Source organism: Mustela erminea, chromosome 1 (assembly GCF_009829155.1).
Source record: "Mustela erminea isolate mMusErm1 chromosome 1, mMusErm1.Pri, whole genome shotgun sequence".
NCBI classification, from domain to species: domain Eukaryota; kingdom Metazoa; phylum Chordata; class Mammalia; order Carnivora; family Mustelidae; genus Mustela; species Mustela erminea.
The window spans coordinates 93,458,199-93,480,780 of NC_045614.1; the positions used below are offsets into that span (position 1 = coordinate 93,458,199).

The following is a 22,582-nucleotide window of genomic DNA, read 5'->3' on the forward strand; positions in this document are numbered from 1 at the left end:
TCTTCAGGTCAGAGATCAAGTCCTTGCTCAGCAGGGAGGCTGCTTCTCCCTCAGCCTGATACTCCCTCTGCTTGTGCTTGCTCTCTCTCTCTCTCTCTGACAAATAAATAAAATCTTTTTTAAAAAAATGAAGGAAACAATGGAAATCCAAAGAATTTAATTCCCACTAAATTTGACAAAAGTTCAGTAGAAGAGCGTTAGAGCTATTTTTCGTTTGGGGGTTTATTTGGTAATGATGTTTGGTTTATATTTTCTAGAAATAGAAAATAAATATTGATTGAATGATGTGATCAAAAATAAAGACTGAAGAGGATGTTTGAAATTTTATTTGTAAATGACTATATGAGGCAGATGTTTAGTGTATAACAAAATAATAGAATATTTTTTAAATTTGAGATTATTTCTTTAAATCTCCTTAAAGAAGAAAGTGTCACAAATTCAAAACTACTATGTCATTGCTGTTTGCTCATCTTTTTTACCTTTACTGTAGCCGTATTTCACTCACATGTATCTAAACCTGCTTTCTTATGACATTCAATTGTTCCACTTTCTTTTCTTATTTTTTAAGATTCTATTAATTTATTTATTTTGAAAGAGTGAAACAGTATGCAAGTGCGGGCAGGGACAGAAAGAGAGGGAGAGAGAGAATCTTTTTTTTTAAGATTTTATTTATTTATTTGACAGAGATCACAAGTAGGCAGAGAGGCAGGCAGAGAGAGAGGAAGGGAAGCAGGCTCTCCGCTGAGCAGAGAGCCCAATGCAGGGCTCCATCCCAGGATCCTGGGATCATGACCTGAGCCAAAGACAGAGGCTTTAATCCACTGAGCCACCCAGGTGCCCCAAGAGAGAGAATCTTAAGCAGATTTGCACTGGGTAAGGAACCCTTCACCCCATGACCCCAAGATCATGAGCTAAAATCAAGAGTCAGACGCCCAACCAACTGAACCATCCAGGTGCCCCCAGTTGTTCCACTTTCTTAACCCACACTTTGACAAAAAATTTTCAAATATGCCCACATCCAAGATCACTCCAGCAAAGTATGTTGGATAACTTAAGATAGGCTTCTGCACACAAGCCAGAAAAAAATGATTTGATTTTAAAATATAAGATCAACAGACCTCTTTCTATATTACCATTTGAGGTTGAAAGTTTTTCTCCATATTTGCACTGGCTATATCTAAAGGGTTTTATGTATTTGCTTCCCTTCAAAGAAGAAATTTTTAAAAACTGTTCTTAAAATGATAGACTGAAATTTGAAGTGTAGCTTGTTCTTTTTTCATAAAATACTAAATAGCAAAACCAAAAATGCTCTCCATGTTCTTTTTCTGATAGTTTGAGGAGAAACTGATTTATTTGGATTGATATCTCACATACTCTGAGTTTAAGAAGTTAGCATTATCTGAGAAGTTGCTATTTTTAGGTCCAGCTGTAATGTTTCTAACTTTGGTGCTAGAGTAGTGGGTGCTTCCTTTCCCAGAAGGCTCTGTATTCTCAACATGTGCAGGTCAATTTAACAAAAAGCTATCTACAAGGAGCAACAGGCCCACTGCAGGCGTGTTTCTGACTTGAAAATTATGATCAGGTATTGGGAGCCACTGGCTATATTTGGGAACCAGTTGCATGTCAGTACAAGCATGGATTGTGGTCCCTGGAGACTGGGAGAGCACAATGCTTGAACTTAATTTCTTTTGGAGATAAGAAGAAAATACCTCTCTACTTGACAAGATTGACAACTTTTTAAATCTGACCATCTTCAGAAGTGTGCTGGACAGTGGCTAAGTAAACATCCACTTTTCAAAGATGATGATCAAGGAAACATCTCTACGAAGGGACCCGGATTTAAGGGGAGAATTAGCTTTCCTGGCAAGGGGCTGTGATTTTGTTCTCCCGTCACGGTTTAAGAAGCGGCTGAAGTCATTTCAGCAGACACAGGTTTGGAACTTGGGTGTTTCTTTTAAAATATTTTTATTACTAATAAAACCACCCAGTGAACTAACTTACAAATAATTTTACAGCTCACTTGATATTAGATCAAGGAATTAATCTGTGTCCTCTATTCAGCTATTTGCAGAAAGCTATTTGTAGAGAGATTCCAACAGGTTTAAAAATAGACCTTCTGGACCTGAAGTACAGTACTCACATTTTTGTCTTGTAGAGAGGGAATCCAGTTTTAGAGACAATAATTACACCTCAACAAGTACCGTACAATTTCAAATTTAATAGAAGTATCTTTGAGAAACTAGAATTTCTGTGTTAAAATTCTTCTTTGCCCTTTGAATCAATAGACTATGTTTGTATTAACATATATACATCTGTAATGAATTGTTTTTAAAGTATCAGTCCTGGTAATCTTCTTTTGAAGGAAGAACTAATTCTATGTAGAGAGAGTTGTGTGGATGTGATATAATGTATGTAGGTAACAAAGGAGTGCAGTTAATTTCTGGGTTGTAAAAGAAATGTCCTCTCTCAGCAAGCTGTGATACTGAGTCATTTCTGCCTGTGATGACAACTTTGCAGAGTTCATGCTTCCTTGCGTATTCTGTAGGGCCAGTGTTTTACCAATTTGCCTTACCTTGAATACAGTATGAATCAAGCGTCATACAAATGATGGCCACCCAGAATTCGGCAAGAGACCATAGTTTCATAATTATTATGACCTAGAGTAATTTCAGATTGAGTGAACCATATGAAATTGCTTATTTTTAAAAACAGGTCAAAAATGGTCAAATACTGAAAATGCTACAGTGACATAATAGTATAAGGATACTAAATGATACGATGTTTTTAGACCAAAACTGAAATGGAGAATTGAGATAATTTCCCCAGCTAGTTCTATTTTAATGCTGTTTCTAAATTTGAATTTTTATTCAAAAATTTTTTTATTCAAAAAAAAAGTTTTTTTCAAAATGAGTGCCAAACTTGCTGGTAAATCTTCCAAATTTTATAAAACTGTGTTATTCTGTAGTATTTATAAAGGGCTAGTTTTATGAAGCTACTTTAAATTACATGTCTTCTATTGAATTCAGTGAAAAGTAAATTGATAACACATAAAAGTACAAAATAAATGCATTCTTTTTCTTTTCCCTTTTAAATATTAACATCAATTTTGTTAAATATCAGATTAACCAAAGAGTTAAAAAATACTTCCCTATCAGTGAATTGCTTGATGTTAACAAGTACACTAAGGAAAGCAGAGTGAGTGGCTTATATCACTAAATACCCATTTAAATAAAAACTTTGACAGATAGCCAGGGTTTGTTCTCAATTTTTACTTGTTTCTGTTGAAGCAAACATGTAGAGTTAACATAGAAGGCCTTGCCCTAAAGCTTTTTCACTAGTGCATATTCACTAGACTATTGGATTTCATCCCCACTGGCACCAGTGTTCTTAATCCTATGGTTATAACTCCCTGGATGTCACACCACAGAAAACATTTGGGGAAACAAAAAAAGAATTTTTGTGACTGTATACTTGTAGTTACAGACCTGTTTCAGCACAGAATAATAAAAAGGGGATGACACTGGCGCTTCTGGGTGGCTCAGTGGGTTAAAGCCTCTGCCTTTGGCTCAGGTCATGATCAGGGTTCTGGGATCAAGCCCTACATCGGGCTCTGTGCTCCACAGGGAGCCTGCTTCCTCCTCTTTCTCTGCCTGCCTCTCTGCCTACTTGTGATCTCTGTCAAATAAATAAAATACTAAAAAAAAAGGGGGGGATGACACTAATATAAATGACCTATATAAATGACATATAAACATAAAGCCCCTGAAGAATTATATGTCTTCTTGTAGAAGTTTAGGAACAGTTTCTACTGTTATGACTCATGGGACATTGTAATAATATTTACAGTTTAGCATTAAAACAGAGAGAAATGTTTATGTACAGATTATCAATTTGTTAAGTCAAAAGTGGTTTGTAAACTTTAACTTGTTTTACAAATGTAAATGATCATTTCTCATTGCATCTGAAGGACCATGCCAAAGTATGCTTAACCTTTTGAGAACCTCACCATGTGGCCTTGTGGCTCATTTTCTTAAATAAGGACTTATCTGTGCCTAGCACTGTTCTGAATCTTTTACCTGTGTTAGTTACATCCTATAATTTCCTTTAATCTTCACAAAAACCTTCAAGAAGTAGGAGTTATAATCTATTTTATTACTGAATTCTAAAATGTTAAGTAACTTCCCTGAGGTCACAGAACTCATCACTGTGAGAGAGCTCATCACATCAGAGCCGTCACTGTTTCTTTTTTTTTTTTTTTAAGATTTTATTTATTTATTTGACAGAGATCACAAGTACACAGAGAGGCAGGCAGAGAGAGAGAGAGGGAAGCAGGCTCCCCGCTGAGCAGAGAGCCCGATGCAAGACTCAATCCTAGGATCCTGGGACCATAACCTGAGCCAAAGGCAGCAGCTTAACGAGCCACCCAGGCCCCCCCATCACTGTTTTCTTCTAAGTTTTTCATATTTCATTAGCCTCACTTCTCTCTCTGCAGTGTTTTCCTTGTCTGTTATTTTATAGGGGTGATATCTTGATAGTGCAGCAAAATTTTGGCATGACCAACTGACCTTATATCCCCAGTAGTATTAATATATGAGCAGACTCTACTCTACTGTATTAGTGTCAGATATTAACCTGAAAAATGGGTCATGCGTGACAAGAGAAGATTAAGTCATATTCATCACATATTTATGTGAATGAAGCTTATCTTCCTGTAGTACTCATGCTTTTCAAGGGTAGCCAAGATTTTTATCCTGAGTTTAAAGGTCTGTTATGAGTCCATATGTCAAAAGGAAATATGATATTCAGATCTACCACTCAGAGATAAATCATTGTTAAGACTTTAGGAATGGCATTAGTATAATTTAAAGAAAATGAACATTTGAGTAATATTATATGTTCATGGTGGTCAACCGTCATGTCACACTCTCATACTTCATGAAGTATTTTATGAAGTGGCTGTGCCCATAACCCTTGATAGATAATTTGATCAAAATTAAGAGAAGAAATTAAAACTCTGACAATCTTCATGGAATTCTTTTTGCTTTTTCTGCCAGGAATCTCAAAACTAAATTTAGTCTTCATTGGTAAAGTAGACTTCTACCTGAATGTTAGTGTACCTCTCTTCCCCTTTCCCTAAATCATAGGTAATCTTAATGTCTTCATTGTCCACCACCCCCCGCCCCACCCATATACTGTCCTTCCTTATGTCTCTTTATGGCATATCACATCAAATCCTTTTTGAAAAAAGGAATGATATAAACTGTAAATGAATTAAACTCTGAAGGGAGTTCGGCTGTGTTGAAATTAATAACCACAATCCTTGCTTATTACTGGCATGTACCAAAAATGAGAGAAATGTGTATCATAGAAAAAAATGGCATGCCCCCCGGGGCAAGTAAATCAACCTGGTGAAAAACATTCCAAAACTAAACCTCTTTAATTTTCTTAACAAAGACTTTCTCTGCATCAGGGACTGATGGTGATTTTACCTAGACAAAGTCAAACTAGAGAGAAGAAGGTGAAAGGAGCCCCCCTAATATATTTTAGATTTATGCATTTTAAAAGAACTTATTCTATGTGCCTGTTGAAGTAGAGGTAGAAATGTGCAGAAAGATGAACAGTCTTTGAAAAGAATTTACTAATCTAATTCCAACAGACTAAGAATACACCTGAAGATACAAAATACACTGTTGGATTTTTAAAGCATAGATCTATGTAAACTCTGGTATTGACAGATAATTAATGTATTTACTTTCTATGGATAAGCATTCCCTAGAAGCAAACTTATCCTGTAGAGTAGAGTGAGCTCTTGATCTCTACTGTCTCTGTTCTTATTACCGGCCAGGACTTTCAAGAAATATATGCTGTTTAGAATTTTTGTGTCTCATAATCACATTTTCCTTCCAGATTCAAAATAAACCAGAAAAGAAACCTGGAACACCTCTTCAACCTACAGCCACCTTTCCAAGTAGTCCGCAACCTCTCTCCGTTGTTCCTCATGTGAATAATGTTGTGAATGCACCATTGTCCATAAACATTCCACAGTTCTACTTTCCTGAAGGACTCCCTGATGCCTGCAGTAACCATGAACAGACTCTAAGCAAAATTGAAACTGCTTTCATGGATATTGAAGATCAGAAAGCGGACATCTATGAAATGGGAAAAATTGCAAAGGTAATGTAACTACTAACTGATGTATTATCTCTCTTTCTCTAACAGTCCCAATTTCTCTCTCTCCACTGCCTCTTTGCTCTCTGTTTTTAAGCATGGCTTAGTTTTTTCCCTTGTTGAAAAAATTTATTTGATCCTGATATACCATCTGTGGTCCCATTTCATGGAACTCATAAGTTTGAATAAAACCTTTGTGTTTTCCCTCTTTATCCTCCCATTTAATATAGGAATTTCATCCATGACATCATCAACACATAAATTCATTCTCTGCTTGAATGCTTTCAGTGACAGGAAGCTCACTGTCTTGCCAAGCAACCTGTTCCATTATTAAATAGCCTCACTTGTTAGAAAAATTTCCCTTGTATTGAATATGAATGTCTTTTTTTGTTGGCACCCTTTGATCGTAACTCAGCCCTGAAGCCAGACAGGGAACCATTGGGCCAGCTCAACACCAATTCTACTCTAAAAAAATGGGATTTGCTGCTAGGAACCAAGTCTTTGATACCTTCCAATATACCCAACTGCTTCTAATTTAGCCTTTCATGCCAGGACTACTGAATATCTTTAGTAACTGGATGCTACATCTCCAGTCTCCTCCTAGAACAATTAATACTGAGCATGAGCATCACATTATATTTGATCATGGCATTCCCTAGCTCACCATCTGTAGCAGCACTTCGCTTTGTTTTGTTGGGTTTTATTTTCATGCGTATAAACTGAAGAGTCAGATCATATCAGGATTTAGCAGTGGTTCAGGCTGTGCTTCAAGAGGCAGAGGGGTTTAATAGACTAGGGGTTGCATGTGGGCAAGTAGCAGACTAAGTGGAAGCACCTGAGACCCCGTGTGCACTTTCACAGTTCCCCTGCTTTCAGGAATAATATTTTTTTAATATTTTATTTATTTACCAGAGAGAGCACAAGCAGGGAGAACAGCAGGCAGAGAAGGCAGAGGGAGAAGCAGTCTCCTCGCTGAACAGAGAGCCCAGTGCAGGGCTTGATCCCAGGACCATGGGATCATGACCTGAGCCGAAGGTAGATGTTTAACTGACTGAGCCACCCAGGCTCCCCTCAGGGATAAGATTTTAAAGTTTGGATACTACTGATCTTGAGGACAAAACCCAAACCACTATTCCCTGCCTAAGCCTGACCTATTTGCCCTCCCATAGGATTGCCTCTGCATTTGAGCTCTCCCAGTTCTCCCCTCCAAAATGGGCTTCCACTCCTGCCAATCCCCACTTCACTCATCCTTTAAGACTTGCCTTCCATCATGTCTTTGGAGAAGTCCCTAAATCCCCACTCCAGTCACGTCCTGCCCTCTTCTCTACCTACATCCAGAACATTTGTTACTGTTGGGGGTTTTGGGGGATTTTTTGTTTTATATTCTTCTCTTTAATCAAATTATTGAGCACATTGTGTTAAGCAAAATACCACACTTAGAAAAAGTAAAGCAGGGAGACTGGGTGGCTCAGTCATCAAGTGTCTGCCTTCGGCTCAGGTATGATCCTGGGGTCTTGGGATCAAGCCCCACCTCAGACTCCCTGCTCAGTGGGGAGCCTGCTTCCCCCACTCCCACCCCCCTGCTTGTGTTCCTTCTCTCACTGCCTCTCTCTCTGTCAAATGAATAAATAAAACCTTTATTAAAAAAAAAAGTAGGGGCGCCTCAGTGGCTCAGTGGGTTAAAGCCTCTGCCTTTGGCTCAGGTCATTATCCCAGGGTCCTAGGATCGAGCCCTACATTGGACTCTTCGTTCAACAGGGAACCTTCTTCCCTTCCTCTCTCTCTGCCTGCCTCTCTGCCTACTTGTGATCTCTGTCTGTAAAATAAATAAAAACTTAAAAAAAAAAAAAAGTAAAGCAGATAGATTCTTTTTGATGGCTGAGTAGTATTCTATCGTCTGTGTGTGGGGGGGGGTGTTTATATACATACCACATCATCTTTATGCATTTATCTATGCATGAACATCTGGGCTTTTCCCTTATTTTGGCTACTGTGGACATTGCTGCTATAAACATTGGGGTGCATGTGCCCCTTCGGATCACTATATTTGTATCTTTGAGGTAAATACCCAGTAGTGCAATTGTTGGGTCTTAGAGTCTATTTTCAACCTTTTGAGGAACCTCCATATTGTTTTCCAGAGTGGCTGCACCAGCTTACATTCCCACCAACAGTGTAAGAGGGTTCCCCTTTCTCCACATCTTCACCAATATCTGACATTTCCTTACTTGTTTATTTTAGCCATTCTGACTGGTGTGAGATGGTATCTCATGGTGGTTTTGATTTGTATTTCCCTGATGCCAAGTGATATGGAGCACTTTTTCATGTGTCTGTTGGCCATTTAGATGTCTTCTTTGCAGAAATGTCTGTTCATGTCTTCTGCCCATTTCTTGGTTGGGTTATTTGTTCTTTGGGTGTGGAGTTTGATAAATTCTTTATAGATTTTGGATACTAGCTCTTTATCTGATATGTCATTTGCAGGTACCTTCTCCCATTCTGTGGGTTTCTTTTGGTTTTGTTGACTGTTCCCTTTGCTGTGCAAAAGTTTTTTGTCTTGATGAAGTCCCAATAGTTCATTTGTAAATTGGATTGATTTTAGGAGAAACAAAAGGAATTCTTTTTTTATTCCCACCTTCTTCACCCCCCCATCTTAGAACTTGCTTGTTGAACCCTTAGATATTTCTGATGAAAAGTAAACTCTCATTGCAGAAATGACAGCTCACCTATTACCTATTTTAGACTAAAGGAAACTGAAGTTCTATGAGTACTTAACCTGAATTCATGAACTAGCACATGTCAGGAGGCTAGTCCTCTAACTCCTGGCATTGTGCTGTTTCTACCATATGTTATCTCCCCTGAGCATATGCTAATATACCGTTAGCTAACTTCCAATCAGTATCCACCCAAATAAATTACAGGTTCTTTCAGGGCATTGGTATTTTCTTACCCAAAACTTTGAGAAATTGACAACTGTATGAGCCACGATGGTAAATTATCTGAATGAGGTGGTACTATGAATCTAAATCCAAGAGACAGAATTTAGTAAGGCTGAAGGAAATCTGCATTTAGAGATAACATGCTAACTGCATAAATGCCAAACAAGGTTATTTCTAACATGCCAACAGTGTGGGTAAGAGAAACAGGCAGTTTCATGGATTGCTTCAGGCAGGCAGACAAGGAGAAACTGTCCAATTAAGGGACATAATAGTTCCTGGTGCTGTGGTGGGCACACCACAAATGGAGAGTGGATCCAAGTGAGACCCACACCTGTTGTGTCTGGAATACAAGTCCTGTAGATCAGCTTTCCTCCTCTGAATATTCCCTGCTTGACTGAGGATCCTGTTCTCCTCTGCCTTTCCACAGCCTTGTCTCTGCCCTTCTATTGTGGCCCTTCTGCCCTTGTCTCACTGTAGCCCTACCCTGCTCCATGGTTTAGTGGTCCTCTAGCATTCAACAGATTTATGTCATCATCTCTTGCATTTATCTAATCCCCATTTAACCCAGCTTTTACTTGGCTATGGCTATCTGTTAAAAGTCACTAAGCATCCTGTTTTCAGTTCTCTTTTCCTGTGTGCATCGGTCTTCTCTGCCAGAGGGTGAACTCTATGCCCATAGCATTTGCACTGCATGTGCTTGTATTCTCATGACAAGTTGGGTGTAGGTAGAGGAGAAGAAAGACAGCCTTTAAGGGACAATGAAGGGAGAGGTAGAGCAATAAATGAACCCGTCTCAGAATTCTTGTAGTCTATAAAGCTGTTGGGGAGGCCAGCTTGAGTCTGCAGTCTACTCTTAGTGCAGGCTACACTTGAGTGTAGCTGTAGAGACTGGGGTCTGTTTTTTGAAGTGCAAAGAAAACTCTGTGTTTATGAAATCTGCATCTATTGCTGAAGTTTACCTAATTCATTTTTTACCTCAAACAGCCCTGGAGACATTAATACCCATTTCTGATTAAATTCTCAGTGTGTGATGTGTACTTTTTCCCACAGCTTTAAGTGATAGGGAGAAGAAATTAATACAGAGAATGAATCTAAGAGAGAGAAAAGCAGAATAGGAACATACACTGAGGAACACTAAGAAAAGCATTTGTCGGGGCGACTGGGTGGGTAAGTGGGTTAAGGCCTCTGCCTTTGGTCGTGGTCGTGGTACCTGGGTCCTGGAATCAAGCCCCGTGTCAGGCTCTCTGCTCGGCGGGGAGCCTGCTTCCCCTTCTCTCTCTGCCTGCCTTTCTGCCTGCTTGTGATCTCTGTCTGTCAAATAAATAAATAACATCTTAAAAAGAAAAAAAAAAAAAAGAAAAGCATTGGTCTTTGAAATCAGAAGACTCACGATGGAGTTTTAACCGCTAGCAGAAAGTTGAGAAGAAGAGGGAAAGTATCTTCAGAACTTAAGAGATCATCAGCTTCTCTCTTCTGGCTGAGGTAGCACTGCCTTGACCTATCTATCATACCTGTGTCCTGTAAGGCAGCTTCTCTGTACCTTTATTTCTTCATCTGTAGAATGGGCTGAAAATACCTGCCCTCTTCTGCATGGGGATTGTGTGGTAATCAAATGAAATAACAGGAATAAGACATTTTAAATGTTAAAGAATGTTGCAGGTATTGGATAATCATCTCTTCCTCCTCTGTGACTCATTAGATTGCCTTGCTTTCAATTCTTAATGTTGTTGGACCATCCTTAGGTCAAATTATAGTTGTTAGATTTTCCTTGCTCCAGCAATTTTGATTGCCATAGACTGACTTTTCCTCCTCTGAGTTTCCTAAACCCATTTTCTGTATCTCCCTCCATATCTCCACTTGTCTTGTAAAAAAAAGTCTTGACACTGGCTTTTTCTCTCCTCTGTTATTAAAGTCTCTATTCTATTGCTCTCAGGTTAATATCATTTACTTTTTTAGGTTCTTATTGATCTTCTGATACCCTTTTTCTTAATTCTTTGGTTTTAAGCAGATACAACCAGCTGTATATTTTTTTTAAATAGCTACAGTGTAATGTCTACATTGCATTTTTTTCCTTTGGCATTTTCTCCAAGAGCTAATAACCCTCATGCTGCCTGCCTAACACGTGGCTATTTACGGTACCCCACTATGAGAAAAATAGGCCAGCCCTTTTCAGTCTGTTTTAATTTTTTTAAAGATTTATTTATTTTCAGAGAGAGATTGTGAAGGGGAGGGGTAGAGGGGGAGAGAGAGAGAGTCTTAAGCAGACTCCACCCTGAGCTCAGAGCCTGGTGCAGGGCTCGATCTCACTACCCTGAGATCACAACCTGAGCGAAAAGCAAGAGTTGGATGCTTAACTGACTGTGCCCCCAGGCGCCACCCAATCTATTTTAAAACCTATCCATTCTATAACTTATCTCTTAGGATTTTGCCTTTGAGTCATAATAAATGTATGTGTCAATCTCTCACCAACTTTTACTACTTTTTAGGAACTTGTATGTATGCATTTTAACAGTTTTCTGGAGAAAAAGACTAATCCAAGGGAATGAAAGTTATATAAACACTCAGTCCCTGGTAGTGTTTTAGCTAAGGCATGGTGACCACTTCCCAAGGTTGAGCTGGAAGATTCCTGAGTCTTCCAATTCAGAAAAATCCATGAGTAACTATACTGATGGGAATTTCAAGCACTTTGGCAAGCCAGTTCCAATCTCTCCCTGTACTTACTTTCTCTGTTTGGGGCTCTGCACTCCCACCTCTACAATACAGACTATTGTTTTAAGCTTTCTTAGCAGTTGCCAATTGCCTGTCACATCTAAGAGCATTTTCTTGGCAGACTACCATTCTGCATGAAAGGGAAGATTGGGATTGGAAAGTGGAGTTGACAGTTTACCACCCAAAGTATACTAATTGTGAGCTTTGTACTTAGGCGATCATAATTTACACAATAAACAAAATCCATTTGGTTGCTAAGCAACACCTTTCCCTCATTCTTGACCTCAGTGGAGGTATTTGACCTCTGGACTTAAGAAATCTTAAATTCCACCCTGTTTGCCTAACATGATTTAGTGGCCCGACAGGACTGGCTATTATTTCTGCCCAGTACTTACCTCCTTCTGCTTGAATCTCACCGTCCATATCCTCATCTCCAGAGTGAATCCAGCAGCCTTTGACTGTTCTCTCAGCATAACTCAGATTCATAATCTCAGACCAGGTAGTCCTCATGCTTCTGTGGGATTCCCCATGCACTGAGCCCTCACACCAGGAGCAGGGTCACCAGAACCTAGTATAGATTCACATCCAGTCAGTCTCCAAAGGAAAAGCTTCCCTTTGCAGGATCCTGTGTCTATACCTTTTATGACAAGATACAATTCCTTCAAAGGTTCCAAATTTGGGAATATGTTTTACATGCATGTACAAAATTGGGAACATTTGGAGACTTTCTCTACTATTAGATACTGTTATTACTCGAAAGAATTTTTCCCTCTAGGGAGAAAGCAGGTAAATTTGGTAAGAACTTTTTCTTGTGAGAGTATAATCAATTGAAAAAGAGTTTTTTATTAAAGGAAAAAAAATACCTTTTAGAGTATTGTAGTTGTATATTGTAGTTTTATAATCATTCCCAGTTCCTCCTAAGGCTTTTATAATATGTAGCCATTTGTGGTAGTTTCTAATATATAAATAAATGATTAGCATTTTGATTTTTATCTCTAACCTTATATCTGCATTGTAACCATTTAGGTTGATAGCTATTTTCTTAAACAGTCTAGGCTTTTACAGTTCTCCCTGACCCTGGAGCTTAATAACATAATAATCAAAGAAGAGATGGGTGGGAGAGTGTACTAACACCAAGTGACCAACCAAGTGGTAGGAAGGGAGACTGGTTGCTTTAACTATCAGGAAAGGAAAAGACACATCACGTAAATGAACTTGGAGAAAAGGTAAATGGATTTCCCTTTCCTTCATTGTTGACCCTCTTTCTCTCTGAATCTACCGTGGCTTATATATCTGCCTCTGCCCCAGTTTTGCGCCTTCAGGGGCCCTCTGTCCACTGTGGCACGAAGGGTAAAAGCCACAAGGGCCCATTGTTTGGCTCTGTCACCTTTTCACCGCCCCTTGACTTACACTGTATTTGTGTTTTATTTGCAGCTCTGTGGCTGTCCTCTCTATTGGAAAGCCCCCATGTTTAGGGCTGCCGGGGGAGAGAGGACAGGATTTGTATCAGCACAGTCATTCATTGCCTTGTGGAGAAAGTAAGTATATGAGAAAGTAAGTAGGTATATGAGGAAAGTCACTACGGGGCTAGGCAAAGAATTGTCTGGTTTTCACAATGTGCTTTATTAAGGTCACTTATTTTACTCATTTATTAATTTCCTTTATCCTTTATTTGAATAAGTAAAATTTAGTGATTCACAAACTATTTATAACCACACAGAAATTTTTTCCATGGTCTTTATCTTACAAGTCTAATCAGTAAAAGAGATCTTCAAAGATGCCTTTCTAGTAACTCTTTGAAAGTTTCTTAGTTTGCTTGTTAAATTTGGGTCTTAGGATTTGACTTGGTAACAGTGACATAAAAGTAAAGACTCTCCTTTAAGGGGAGCAGACCACCTGTGTCATGTGAGAAATACAGCTTTCATCCTCATGATCCACATAAAATATATCTAGTTGATTTATCAAAAGTAACTGAATTCTAGTAGATTTTAATCATCACTCTTTGAAACTCCAGTTAAGAAACAAATAAATATATCCTGACAAGGTTCCCCCCCTTTTTTTAATTCCAGTATAATTACCTACAGTGTTATATTAGTTTCATGTGTACAATATAGTGATTCAGCAATTCTATACATTATTCAGTGCTTATCATAAGTATACTCCTTTTTTTTTTTTTTAAAGATTTATTTATTTATTTATTTATTCGAGAGAGTGAGAGAGAGCATGAGCAGGGGATGTGGGGCCAAGGGGCAGAGGGAGAGGGAAAAACAGACTTCCAGCTAAGCAGGAAACTGACTTTGAGCTCCATTCCAGGACCATGGGATTATGACCTGAGCCGAATGTAGCCGCTTTACCACTTAAACAACTGAGCCACATGGGCACCCCCATAAGTATACTCTTAATCCCCTTTACCTGTTTTACCTCTGATGAGTTTTTTGAACTACTTCTTTTCTTTTTTCTCCCTTTCTTCTTTATAAGTGATTTCTTGATAATACTTATACGTTGTAAGAGAATGTCACAGCTTGCCCTCCTACCTCTGTCAACTGACCAGCCTTTTTTACATGTGTTCTCCTCACCTTTTTTGGGCTAACTACCCTTCCAAGTAAACTGTTGGGAAATGCTCTTCACCTGTTATCATCATTGTCATCATCATTATTATTTAAAATCAACATATAACAGTAGACTTCAGCATACTTGCTACCTAAAAGCCCTTAGTAGTAGGATACCTGGGTGACTCAGTCAGTTAAGCGTTTGTCTTCGGCTCAGGTCATGATCCCATGGTCTGGGATTGAGTCCTGCATTGGGCTCCCTGTTCAGCAGGGAGCCTGCTTCTCCTGCCCGCAGCTCCCCCTGCTTATGCTCATTCCCTCTCTCACTCTTGCTTTCTGACAAATAAATAAAATCTTTAAAAATAAATAAATAAAAGCCTTTAGTAGTATAATGCTTGAGAACGTAGTTGGTGATTAATAAATTTGTTCTTATTTTTTAAAATCTGTCAGCAAGTTGAGTTCACCAAATTCTTCTTGCATTATATTAGAACTACAGTGATCAGAGTATATAGAACTTTTACCAGTTCATGATGCACCAAAGCTAAAAGTTAAAATGCTTCACGTTTACCAGGTAAATTTTAGTGATTTTGTTACAAGTTCTGAGTTGTAAGTTCTAAGTTGTAGTTCTAAGTTATCTGAATACCAAGAACTGAAAGGACCCTAGGAGAATCATTCCGCTTACACCATCTAGATGATACTTCAAAGTCAGTGCTGTGATCACCATTCCACCTCTTCTATAGCAAATAGAAAACTGCTGGTTAAAATCTAAGAAATGCCTTTTTTAAAATGTGTGTAAATAAGTAGTCATAAAAGTAAGGGAATTCTTTAGAGGCTAGAAATAATGTAAACACTAACTAATAGGAATGAACCAGCAGAACAACTGACATTTGCCCTTAGAGTATTTATCACTGGTATTTCTGACAGCCTAGAACCTACAGGAAGAAAATAGAGCCTAGGGCCTGAACAGTAAAGAAGTCATTTTGGATTCCCTCTCCTTTTCCCACCCGTAAAGCCAAGACTTCAGTTGAGTGGTCCAATTATCTATTATTAATTATTACTGTTATTTTAAATTACCGTGTAACAGTAGCAGAATTCGAGAACTTAAAATGTATACATGTTCTAACTTTTATTCCACTAGCTTCTTTAACCCCAATAAGTGTCAGGCCATGAAAAGGCCTTAGCTCAAGAATGAACCAGGGGAAGAAACAATAGAGATACAGCACAGCTCTTGTCAGAGGTGTCTTTAGCCATTGAGATCAGAATTATTGGTCATCTAACAGGCTTGAAAGCAGCAAGAAGTGAGTTAGAATTCTCAACAATTGTAAAACTTTGAACAAGCTGGGAGATTGAAAAAAAGAAAGTAGTCTTGTTCTATAAGGGATTAAACCCAGAAAGAAGACTGTGACTACTTATATTTTAACTTATTTTGAATATTCTAGGACCCTACATTTGTGAGCCTGAGGCTGACTATAGCAAAGGAAAACTGTTAATCAACTTGATGTACCTGCAGCTAAATGGCATAATATTAGAATAACAGCCTGGGGAGGGGGGTGTCTTTAGTCCGTAAGTCACTGACTTAGGGTGGACATTTGCTTTGCTGGGTAGAGCAGCAGCAGCCACCACAACAGCTGTGTTCTTTTATTGAGATGGATCATCTTAATTTTATCTCTCGGGAAAAGATATTTCTGCAAAAGGCGAAAGGGGAAAAAAGACATGAAGCACAAGTCTTCATTTTAGGTAACTACAGGAAACTGCTTATGAAGTCATATAGCATGGGCAACTGTCCCTGTCTTTTTTCTCATTTGGAAAAAATTTCTATGAATAGTTAAGTGTGTATGTTATCTATATTGAAGCTTTAGCTTATGGCCCCATACTAAAATGGTTGGAGCGCCCTCTCGTGGGAGCTCCTTTCTATGCTCTTGAGATGTCTTTTTTAGTTTAGTTTAATTTTTATTTCAATTCCAGTTAGTTAACAGACACTGTAATATTAGTTTCAGGTATACAACATAGTGATTCAACACTTCCATATGATGGCCTGTGCTCATCACAACAAGTACACTCCTTAATCCCCATCACCCATTTCACCCAACTTCCACCCAGCTCCCCTCTGGTAACCATCAGTTTGTTCTCTATAGTTAAGAGTCTGTTTCTTGGTTTTTAAAATGCCTTTCAAAAGCAAGGGTGCTTTATGGGGCACCTGGGTGGCTCAATTGGTTAAATGTCTGCCTTCCGCTTAGGTCATAATCTCAGGGTCCTGGGATCGAGTCCCACATTGGGCTCCCTATTCAGCAGGGAGCCTGCTTTTCCCTCTCCCTGTGTCTGCTGCTCCCCCTGCTTGTACTCTCTCTCTCTCTCTCTCTGTCTGTGTCAAATAAGCGAATGAAATCTTCAAAAAATAATAAATTAAAAAATAAAATAAAAGTAAGTGTGCTTTAAAGTAGACCCTAGTATGGCTATTTGGGGAGACGAAGCAACTCATAGGCGTGATGGTTTGAGTTATCATATTGACCTTGAAGAAGATAGTGTTATTTTTGCAATTTTTAAATAAATTTTAAACTTTGCATAAAATGACTTGGGCACAAGTATAGTACATTAAATTTTCAAATATGAAAAATGACCGGCAGATGAACACAGAATTAAACATATTGGTATATACATACACAAACTGACTTGCTCCAATAATAGGCTCTATGTAATCTTGAAAAGTAAAGTCAAAGGTAAAAGTCACCAAATAACAAGAAATAATTTCCCTGCTATCCCAGTGCTCATGGGGTGGAGGCTCCCTAGCCCTCTCCCTAATTGTTTGAAGACAAACCTCTTAGGCTCTTATTCCCCTGCCCCTGCTCTCCCTCATTCCCCTGCCCCATTGCCTGTTTCCTGTCTACACTCTGACATCTATTTTCTTGCAGTCTGGATATTTGGAGGGGGCGGGGGGGAGACATAGGTCCACAGCCTTTTTGAGTTCCTAGATTACCAGCTTTGTGGCAGAACTCCTCTCAAACAGTAATATTTTCCAGCTTTTTTATGCTTTATTTTCTCTTGTATTTTAATGTTAGCATTTCATTTGTCTATTGACAATACAATATTTTGTTTTAAGAGCTTTGGAAGATAACAGTTTAGAATAGCTATGTTTACCTTCTTCAGCTTTCACAGCTTTTATTTTTCTCCTTTTCTCTTCCATACAGAGTTCACCAGCCACTATCATTGGCTGAAAATCATAATTCACCTTTTCTTTCTTTCTTAATGCTTCTGATAGGAAAGAGCTATTCTTGATTTGCCTTTTTCTTCTGAGTATCTCTCATCTGTGCCATCCTTTCTTTATAAAAGTGCTCCTTTCCAAAAATCCCCACTGTTTTATTCTGATCATTTTCCAGCACTTATTACATACTAATCTTTTTTTGAAATGTATATGTATTTAATTCTAGGGGCCTTGAGTATGTTAAAGAATGATAAGGAGAATTAATACACAAATTATACTGTAGCTTTAATAATCACAAATGAAGTCAGTTTAAGTATATATATGTTAAATAACAAACATTTTTTGAGAATCCTCTGTATGAAAGCCACTGTGCTGGGTGCTAAGGAAGAAAAGACCTATTTATAACTGTGTCTGCCCTTTAGGTGCCAGAAAAACAAAAGAAAACTAACAGTACAGTGGTATATATAATACACATAAATTAAACAGTACAAAGATCAGTAAAGAATTTAGTTCTGAGATGAGGCTTTTTGAAGAGGTGGATTTATTAGGGAGACGGTGGTATTCTAAAAGAGCAGAATCGCATGAGAAATGGCAGAGAGGCAAGAATGTACATGACTTACTTAGAGAAGAGTAGATCAGGCCAGCTGCCTGGAGTGGAAGTTTCCTTTTGCAAAATGGTAAGATAGGTAGGTAGGCAGGCTCCCACCTAATTACAGAAGGCCTCAAATGTTCAACTTAGGCATTTAGGCTTACTCATATAAGTGGTAGAGAGCTAGTGAACATTTTTGAAAAGGGAAATTGTGTAATCAAAAGATGTATTGTAATGAATTGTCTATGTTTTAAGGTTGGATGAACACTGAACTCTATTTTGACCCTTTTCCCTTCTGTCAGTGTCAGCATGAAGTAGTAAGATCCCGGACTTAAAGGTACACTAGAAATAGAAAAGAGCGAATGGGTTCAATAAAACATTTTGAGGAAATATTCCTAAGGACTCATATATTCCAGTCTTGTATTCCAAGCACTTAGAGGTCCAAGCTAGAAACCTGGGAGTCATCATGGACTTTTCCCTTCCTTTTACTCCTCCACACCCATCAATTACCATGTCCTTTCCATTTCAACCCTTTCTCTTCATCTCCCACTGCCACTATCTGTGCTTAGGTTGGTTGGATTCTTGCTTGATATTTCTGAAAAGCACATCTGGTCTTGTCACTGTCCAAGTTAAAATTTTTCTATGGAGTAGGCTAAAGTCCAGGCTCCCTGACCTACCATAAAAGGACCTCCAGTATCCAATCCTACATGCTCACGTCCCCTTCTCTTACCATCACCGCATTTGTAAGTACCAAAATATTCCATGCACTCTCACACCAGGGATTTGTCCATGCAACCCTCTCGACTCACAGCACCCTTCTTTCCTGCTTCCCCTTTTTGGGAATCTCACTGACCTCCTGTGGCCTTCAGTGACACCCATGCTTATTTCTGTCGTGGCTGTCACATAGTAGTATCATCTTATTAGTGTAGCACTCTCGCTAGACTGTAAGCTCCAGACATAGTATGTAGCACACAATTAGCTTTCAATACGTGAGTAAAGAAGAAAATCAAGAAAATGTGGAGACTAATGGGATGTGGAGAAAATAAGGAAGAGAAATAGGTTTAAAATGACTCAAAATTTCAAACGCAGATAACTCGGGATGGTACCACCTTTAACAAAAATCCATGTCCATGAAAAGGACTGACTTTGAAAGGAAGATTTTAAATTTGGTTTTGACCATAAGAGACTCTTAATCTCATAAAACAAACTGAGGGTTGCTGGGGGTGGGGGGGTAGGAAGAGGTTGGTGGGTTATGGACATTGGGGAGGGTATGTGCTATGGTGAGTGATGTGAAGTGTGTAAACCTGGCGATTCATAGACCTGTACCCCTGGGGCTAACAATACATTATATGTTTATAAAAAATAAAAATATATATTTTAAAATAATTTTGGTTTCAATATTTTGACTTTGCTACACTTGATGTTAGCCAAAAGGCCAAGAAGCAATCACTATTTTGACTTTATCAGAGTATAGTTACTAAGTGGAAATGTCCAGTAATTAGCTGGACATGAGGAATTCTTAAACCTTAAAGATTTAAAAGAGCATTCATTCTTTTTTTTTTCAGCCTGGTCCTTCAAAATCTAATTTCAAAAGCCCCCTATCTGGTTGGCCTTGAATATGTCTGCCAACCCGGACAGACAGACGTTTTTGCTTTATGTGGTTCACAGTAGTCCAGCTGATGAATTCTCTCCTGGCTAGCTGGTGGGTAGCTCTGGAGTTCTGGGTCTGGATGTCCTGTGCCAAACCTGACTAGGCATTCTCCCTCAAGTGTATTTTTACCAGAATTCAGTTGACTCTGTGGTATCAGCCCCAGAAGCATTTTACAAAAATAATAAGCCATTTTGTTAAGCTTTTACGAAGGTGTCCCTTTGACAAAATTAAGAGCATGGAAAAATTCCCTTTTTAAAAAATCATTGAAAAGAGAGAACCTGATTCTGGATCTAAATGGCCTTCCGGTGAGGCTGAAATTATCAACTGTTGATATGGTAGACATTTTTCACAGTAGCCACCTTCCTAAGCAATTGTCTCTTTTATAGGTTGCTGAATGACCATCATGATGATGCCTCCAAGTTTATCTGTCTTCTAGCAAAGCCCAGCTCCAACTCTCTAGAGCAGGAGGATTTTATCCCTTTACTTCAGGTAATTTTCATTTCCTTCTAAGAATGGGTTTTATTTTTAGAGTTTCAGAGGTTTTTAAAATTTTTTCCACTGTAAGATACATCAATCGAGATATACAAATCTAGGGTCAGATTTCTAGCATAGTCATTTTCAAGGTCGTTTTAGAAACAAAATCATTTTGTTTAATGAAAATTAACACAGAAATCATAAAACAGGGCTAGTCCCACTGAAGCAGAAGAGGGGGCACTACTCAGTCTCCCCCTTACCCAGCCACTGCAAACACTGAAACATCTTCTGAAACCAGAAGTTTGGTCTACTTGGCCCAGATGACCTATCTCCAATAGAAAGAGCGCACTTGAGGAGTATTTATATCTAGGCCTTCCAGTAAGAATCAGTTACATGCCAGTATTGGATCTGTTTTTGCTGTAGCATTCTTCATAGCCTGATATGTTACTTGTTAATGTTCTTAATTTCATGTCTAAATATGTGGTTTTCCTAAGCAGATCACAAATTCCTTGAAGCTAAGGTTTGCCTTTCATGTCTGGTGAATGCGCATCATTGTTTTAGCTGTTCTAGTAAATCCTTGTTGACTTGTTAGTGAGGATGCCTAAAGAGAGACAGAAAAATACATTGACAATAGTTTTCTGGTTTGGGTTTTGTTTTAGTTGTATTCAAGGCTACCATCATTTTTTTGGTAATTTTCTTGTTGAAATGTAACATGCATACAAAAAACACAAATCATTAGTGTACCCAGCAATCAGTGAATTTTCACAATGTGAGCACATCTGTGTAACTAGCACCCAGATGAAGAAACAAACCTTACCAGTTCCCCCAAAGCTCTTCAGGTTCCCTCCCAGTCAGTGCCACCCAATGGTTACCACTGTTCTATGTCTAATACAATATGACATAGATTTTTAATTATAATAACAAATTTCCATATTTATGATTTATTTTACATTCGTAGTCTTCAAGTTTGTCTTAACTTGCATGATGGCCCTGATTATCTTTAGATTCATAGGCTACATGTTATTGTTCCCCTTTAAAAAGTACTCATGAGGGCGCCTGGGTGGCTCAGTGGGTTAAGCCGCTGCCTTCGGCTCAGGTCATGATCTCAGAGTCCTGGGATCGAGTCCCGCATCGGGCTCTCTGCTCAGCGGAGAGCCTGCTTCCCTCTCTCTCTCTCTCTGCCTGCCTCTCCATCTACTTGTGATTTCTCTCTGTCGAATAAATAAATAAAATCTTTAAAAAAAAAAAAAAAAAAGTACTCATGAGAATGGGGACACTTAGTAGTCTTTTACATTTAATTAGGATCATTATACATAATAATACCCAACATTACCTGTTGTCAAATCAGAAATATTCAGTATTTGAACTGTATTTCTAAAACACTAGGTTTTTGTTGTAAGCTGCGTGATTTTTTTTATTTTTTTCACTTTAATTCCATATAGTTAACATACAGTGTTATATTAGTTTCAGGTATACAATATAGTGATTCAGCAATTGTATACTCAGTGCTCATCACAGTAAGTGTAAACTTAAGTCTCTTTATCTGTTTCACCTCTCCCCGACCTACCTCCCCTCTGGCAGTTTATTCTCTGTAGTTGTCTCCTTTATTTGTCTCTTTTTTTCTCTTTGTTCATTTGTTTTGTTTCTTAAATTCCACATATGAGGGGCACCTGGATGGGACAGTTGGTTAAGTGTCCAACTCTCAGTTTCAGCTTGGGTCATGATCTTGGGTTTTGAGATCCTGAATTGGGCTCCACAAGCAACATAGAATCTGTTTGGGAATCTCGCTGTCCCTCTGCATCCCCCACCCCATTGGTCTAGTACATGCGTGCCTGCTCTCTTTCTTAAATAAATAAATCTTTTTTAAAAATTCCACATGAGGGGCACCTGGGTGGCTCAGCGGGTTAAAGCCTCTGCCTTTGGCTCGGGTCATGATCCCAGAGTCCTGGGATTGAGCCCCACATCGGGCTCCCTGCTCAGCAAGGAGCCTGCTTCCTCCTCTCTCTCTGCCTGCCTCTCTGCCTATTTGTGATCTCTGTCTGTCAAATAAGTAAATAAAATCTTAAAAAAAAAAGAAAATCCACATGAGTGAAATCATGTTATTTGTCTTTCTGTGACTGCCTTATTTTACTTAGCAATATACCCTCTAGTCTATCCATGTAGTTCCAATGGGAAGATTCATTCTTTTTATGGCTGAATAATATTCCTTTGTTTATATATACCATCTCTTTTTTATCCATTCACCTATTCATGGACACTGGGGCTGCTTCCATAATTTGGCTATTGTAAACAATGCTGCATATACCTTTT

The 22,582-nt window shown here is 38.6% G+C and overlaps 1 protein-coding gene across 5 annotated transcripts in view; it reads left to right on the forward strand.

Moving 5' to 3' along the window:
• PPP2R3A (protein phosphatase 2 regulatory subunit B''alpha) overlaps positions 1-22,582 on the forward strand; it is a 194,397-nt gene that overhangs the window by 75,859 nt on the left and 95,956 nt on the right. For 4 of the 5 annotated variants that reach the window (XR_004283352.1, XM_032333775.1, XM_032333767.1 and 1 more), the window contains 3 exons: positions 5,908-6,174; positions 13,245-13,348; positions 20,185-20,287. Coding sequence is in view for 4 of the 5 variants with exons in the window: in XM_032333775.1 (XP_032189666.1) it covers positions 5,908-6,174; positions 13,245-13,348; positions 20,185-20,287 (474 nt within the window). In the remaining variant the exon portion in view is untranslated. Of the gene's footprint in view, positions 1-1,439; positions 1,933-5,907; positions 6,175-13,244; positions 13,349-20,184; positions 20,288-22,582 lie in introns of those variants that run through there. The other variant, XM_032333798.1, reaches the window with a different exon arrangement.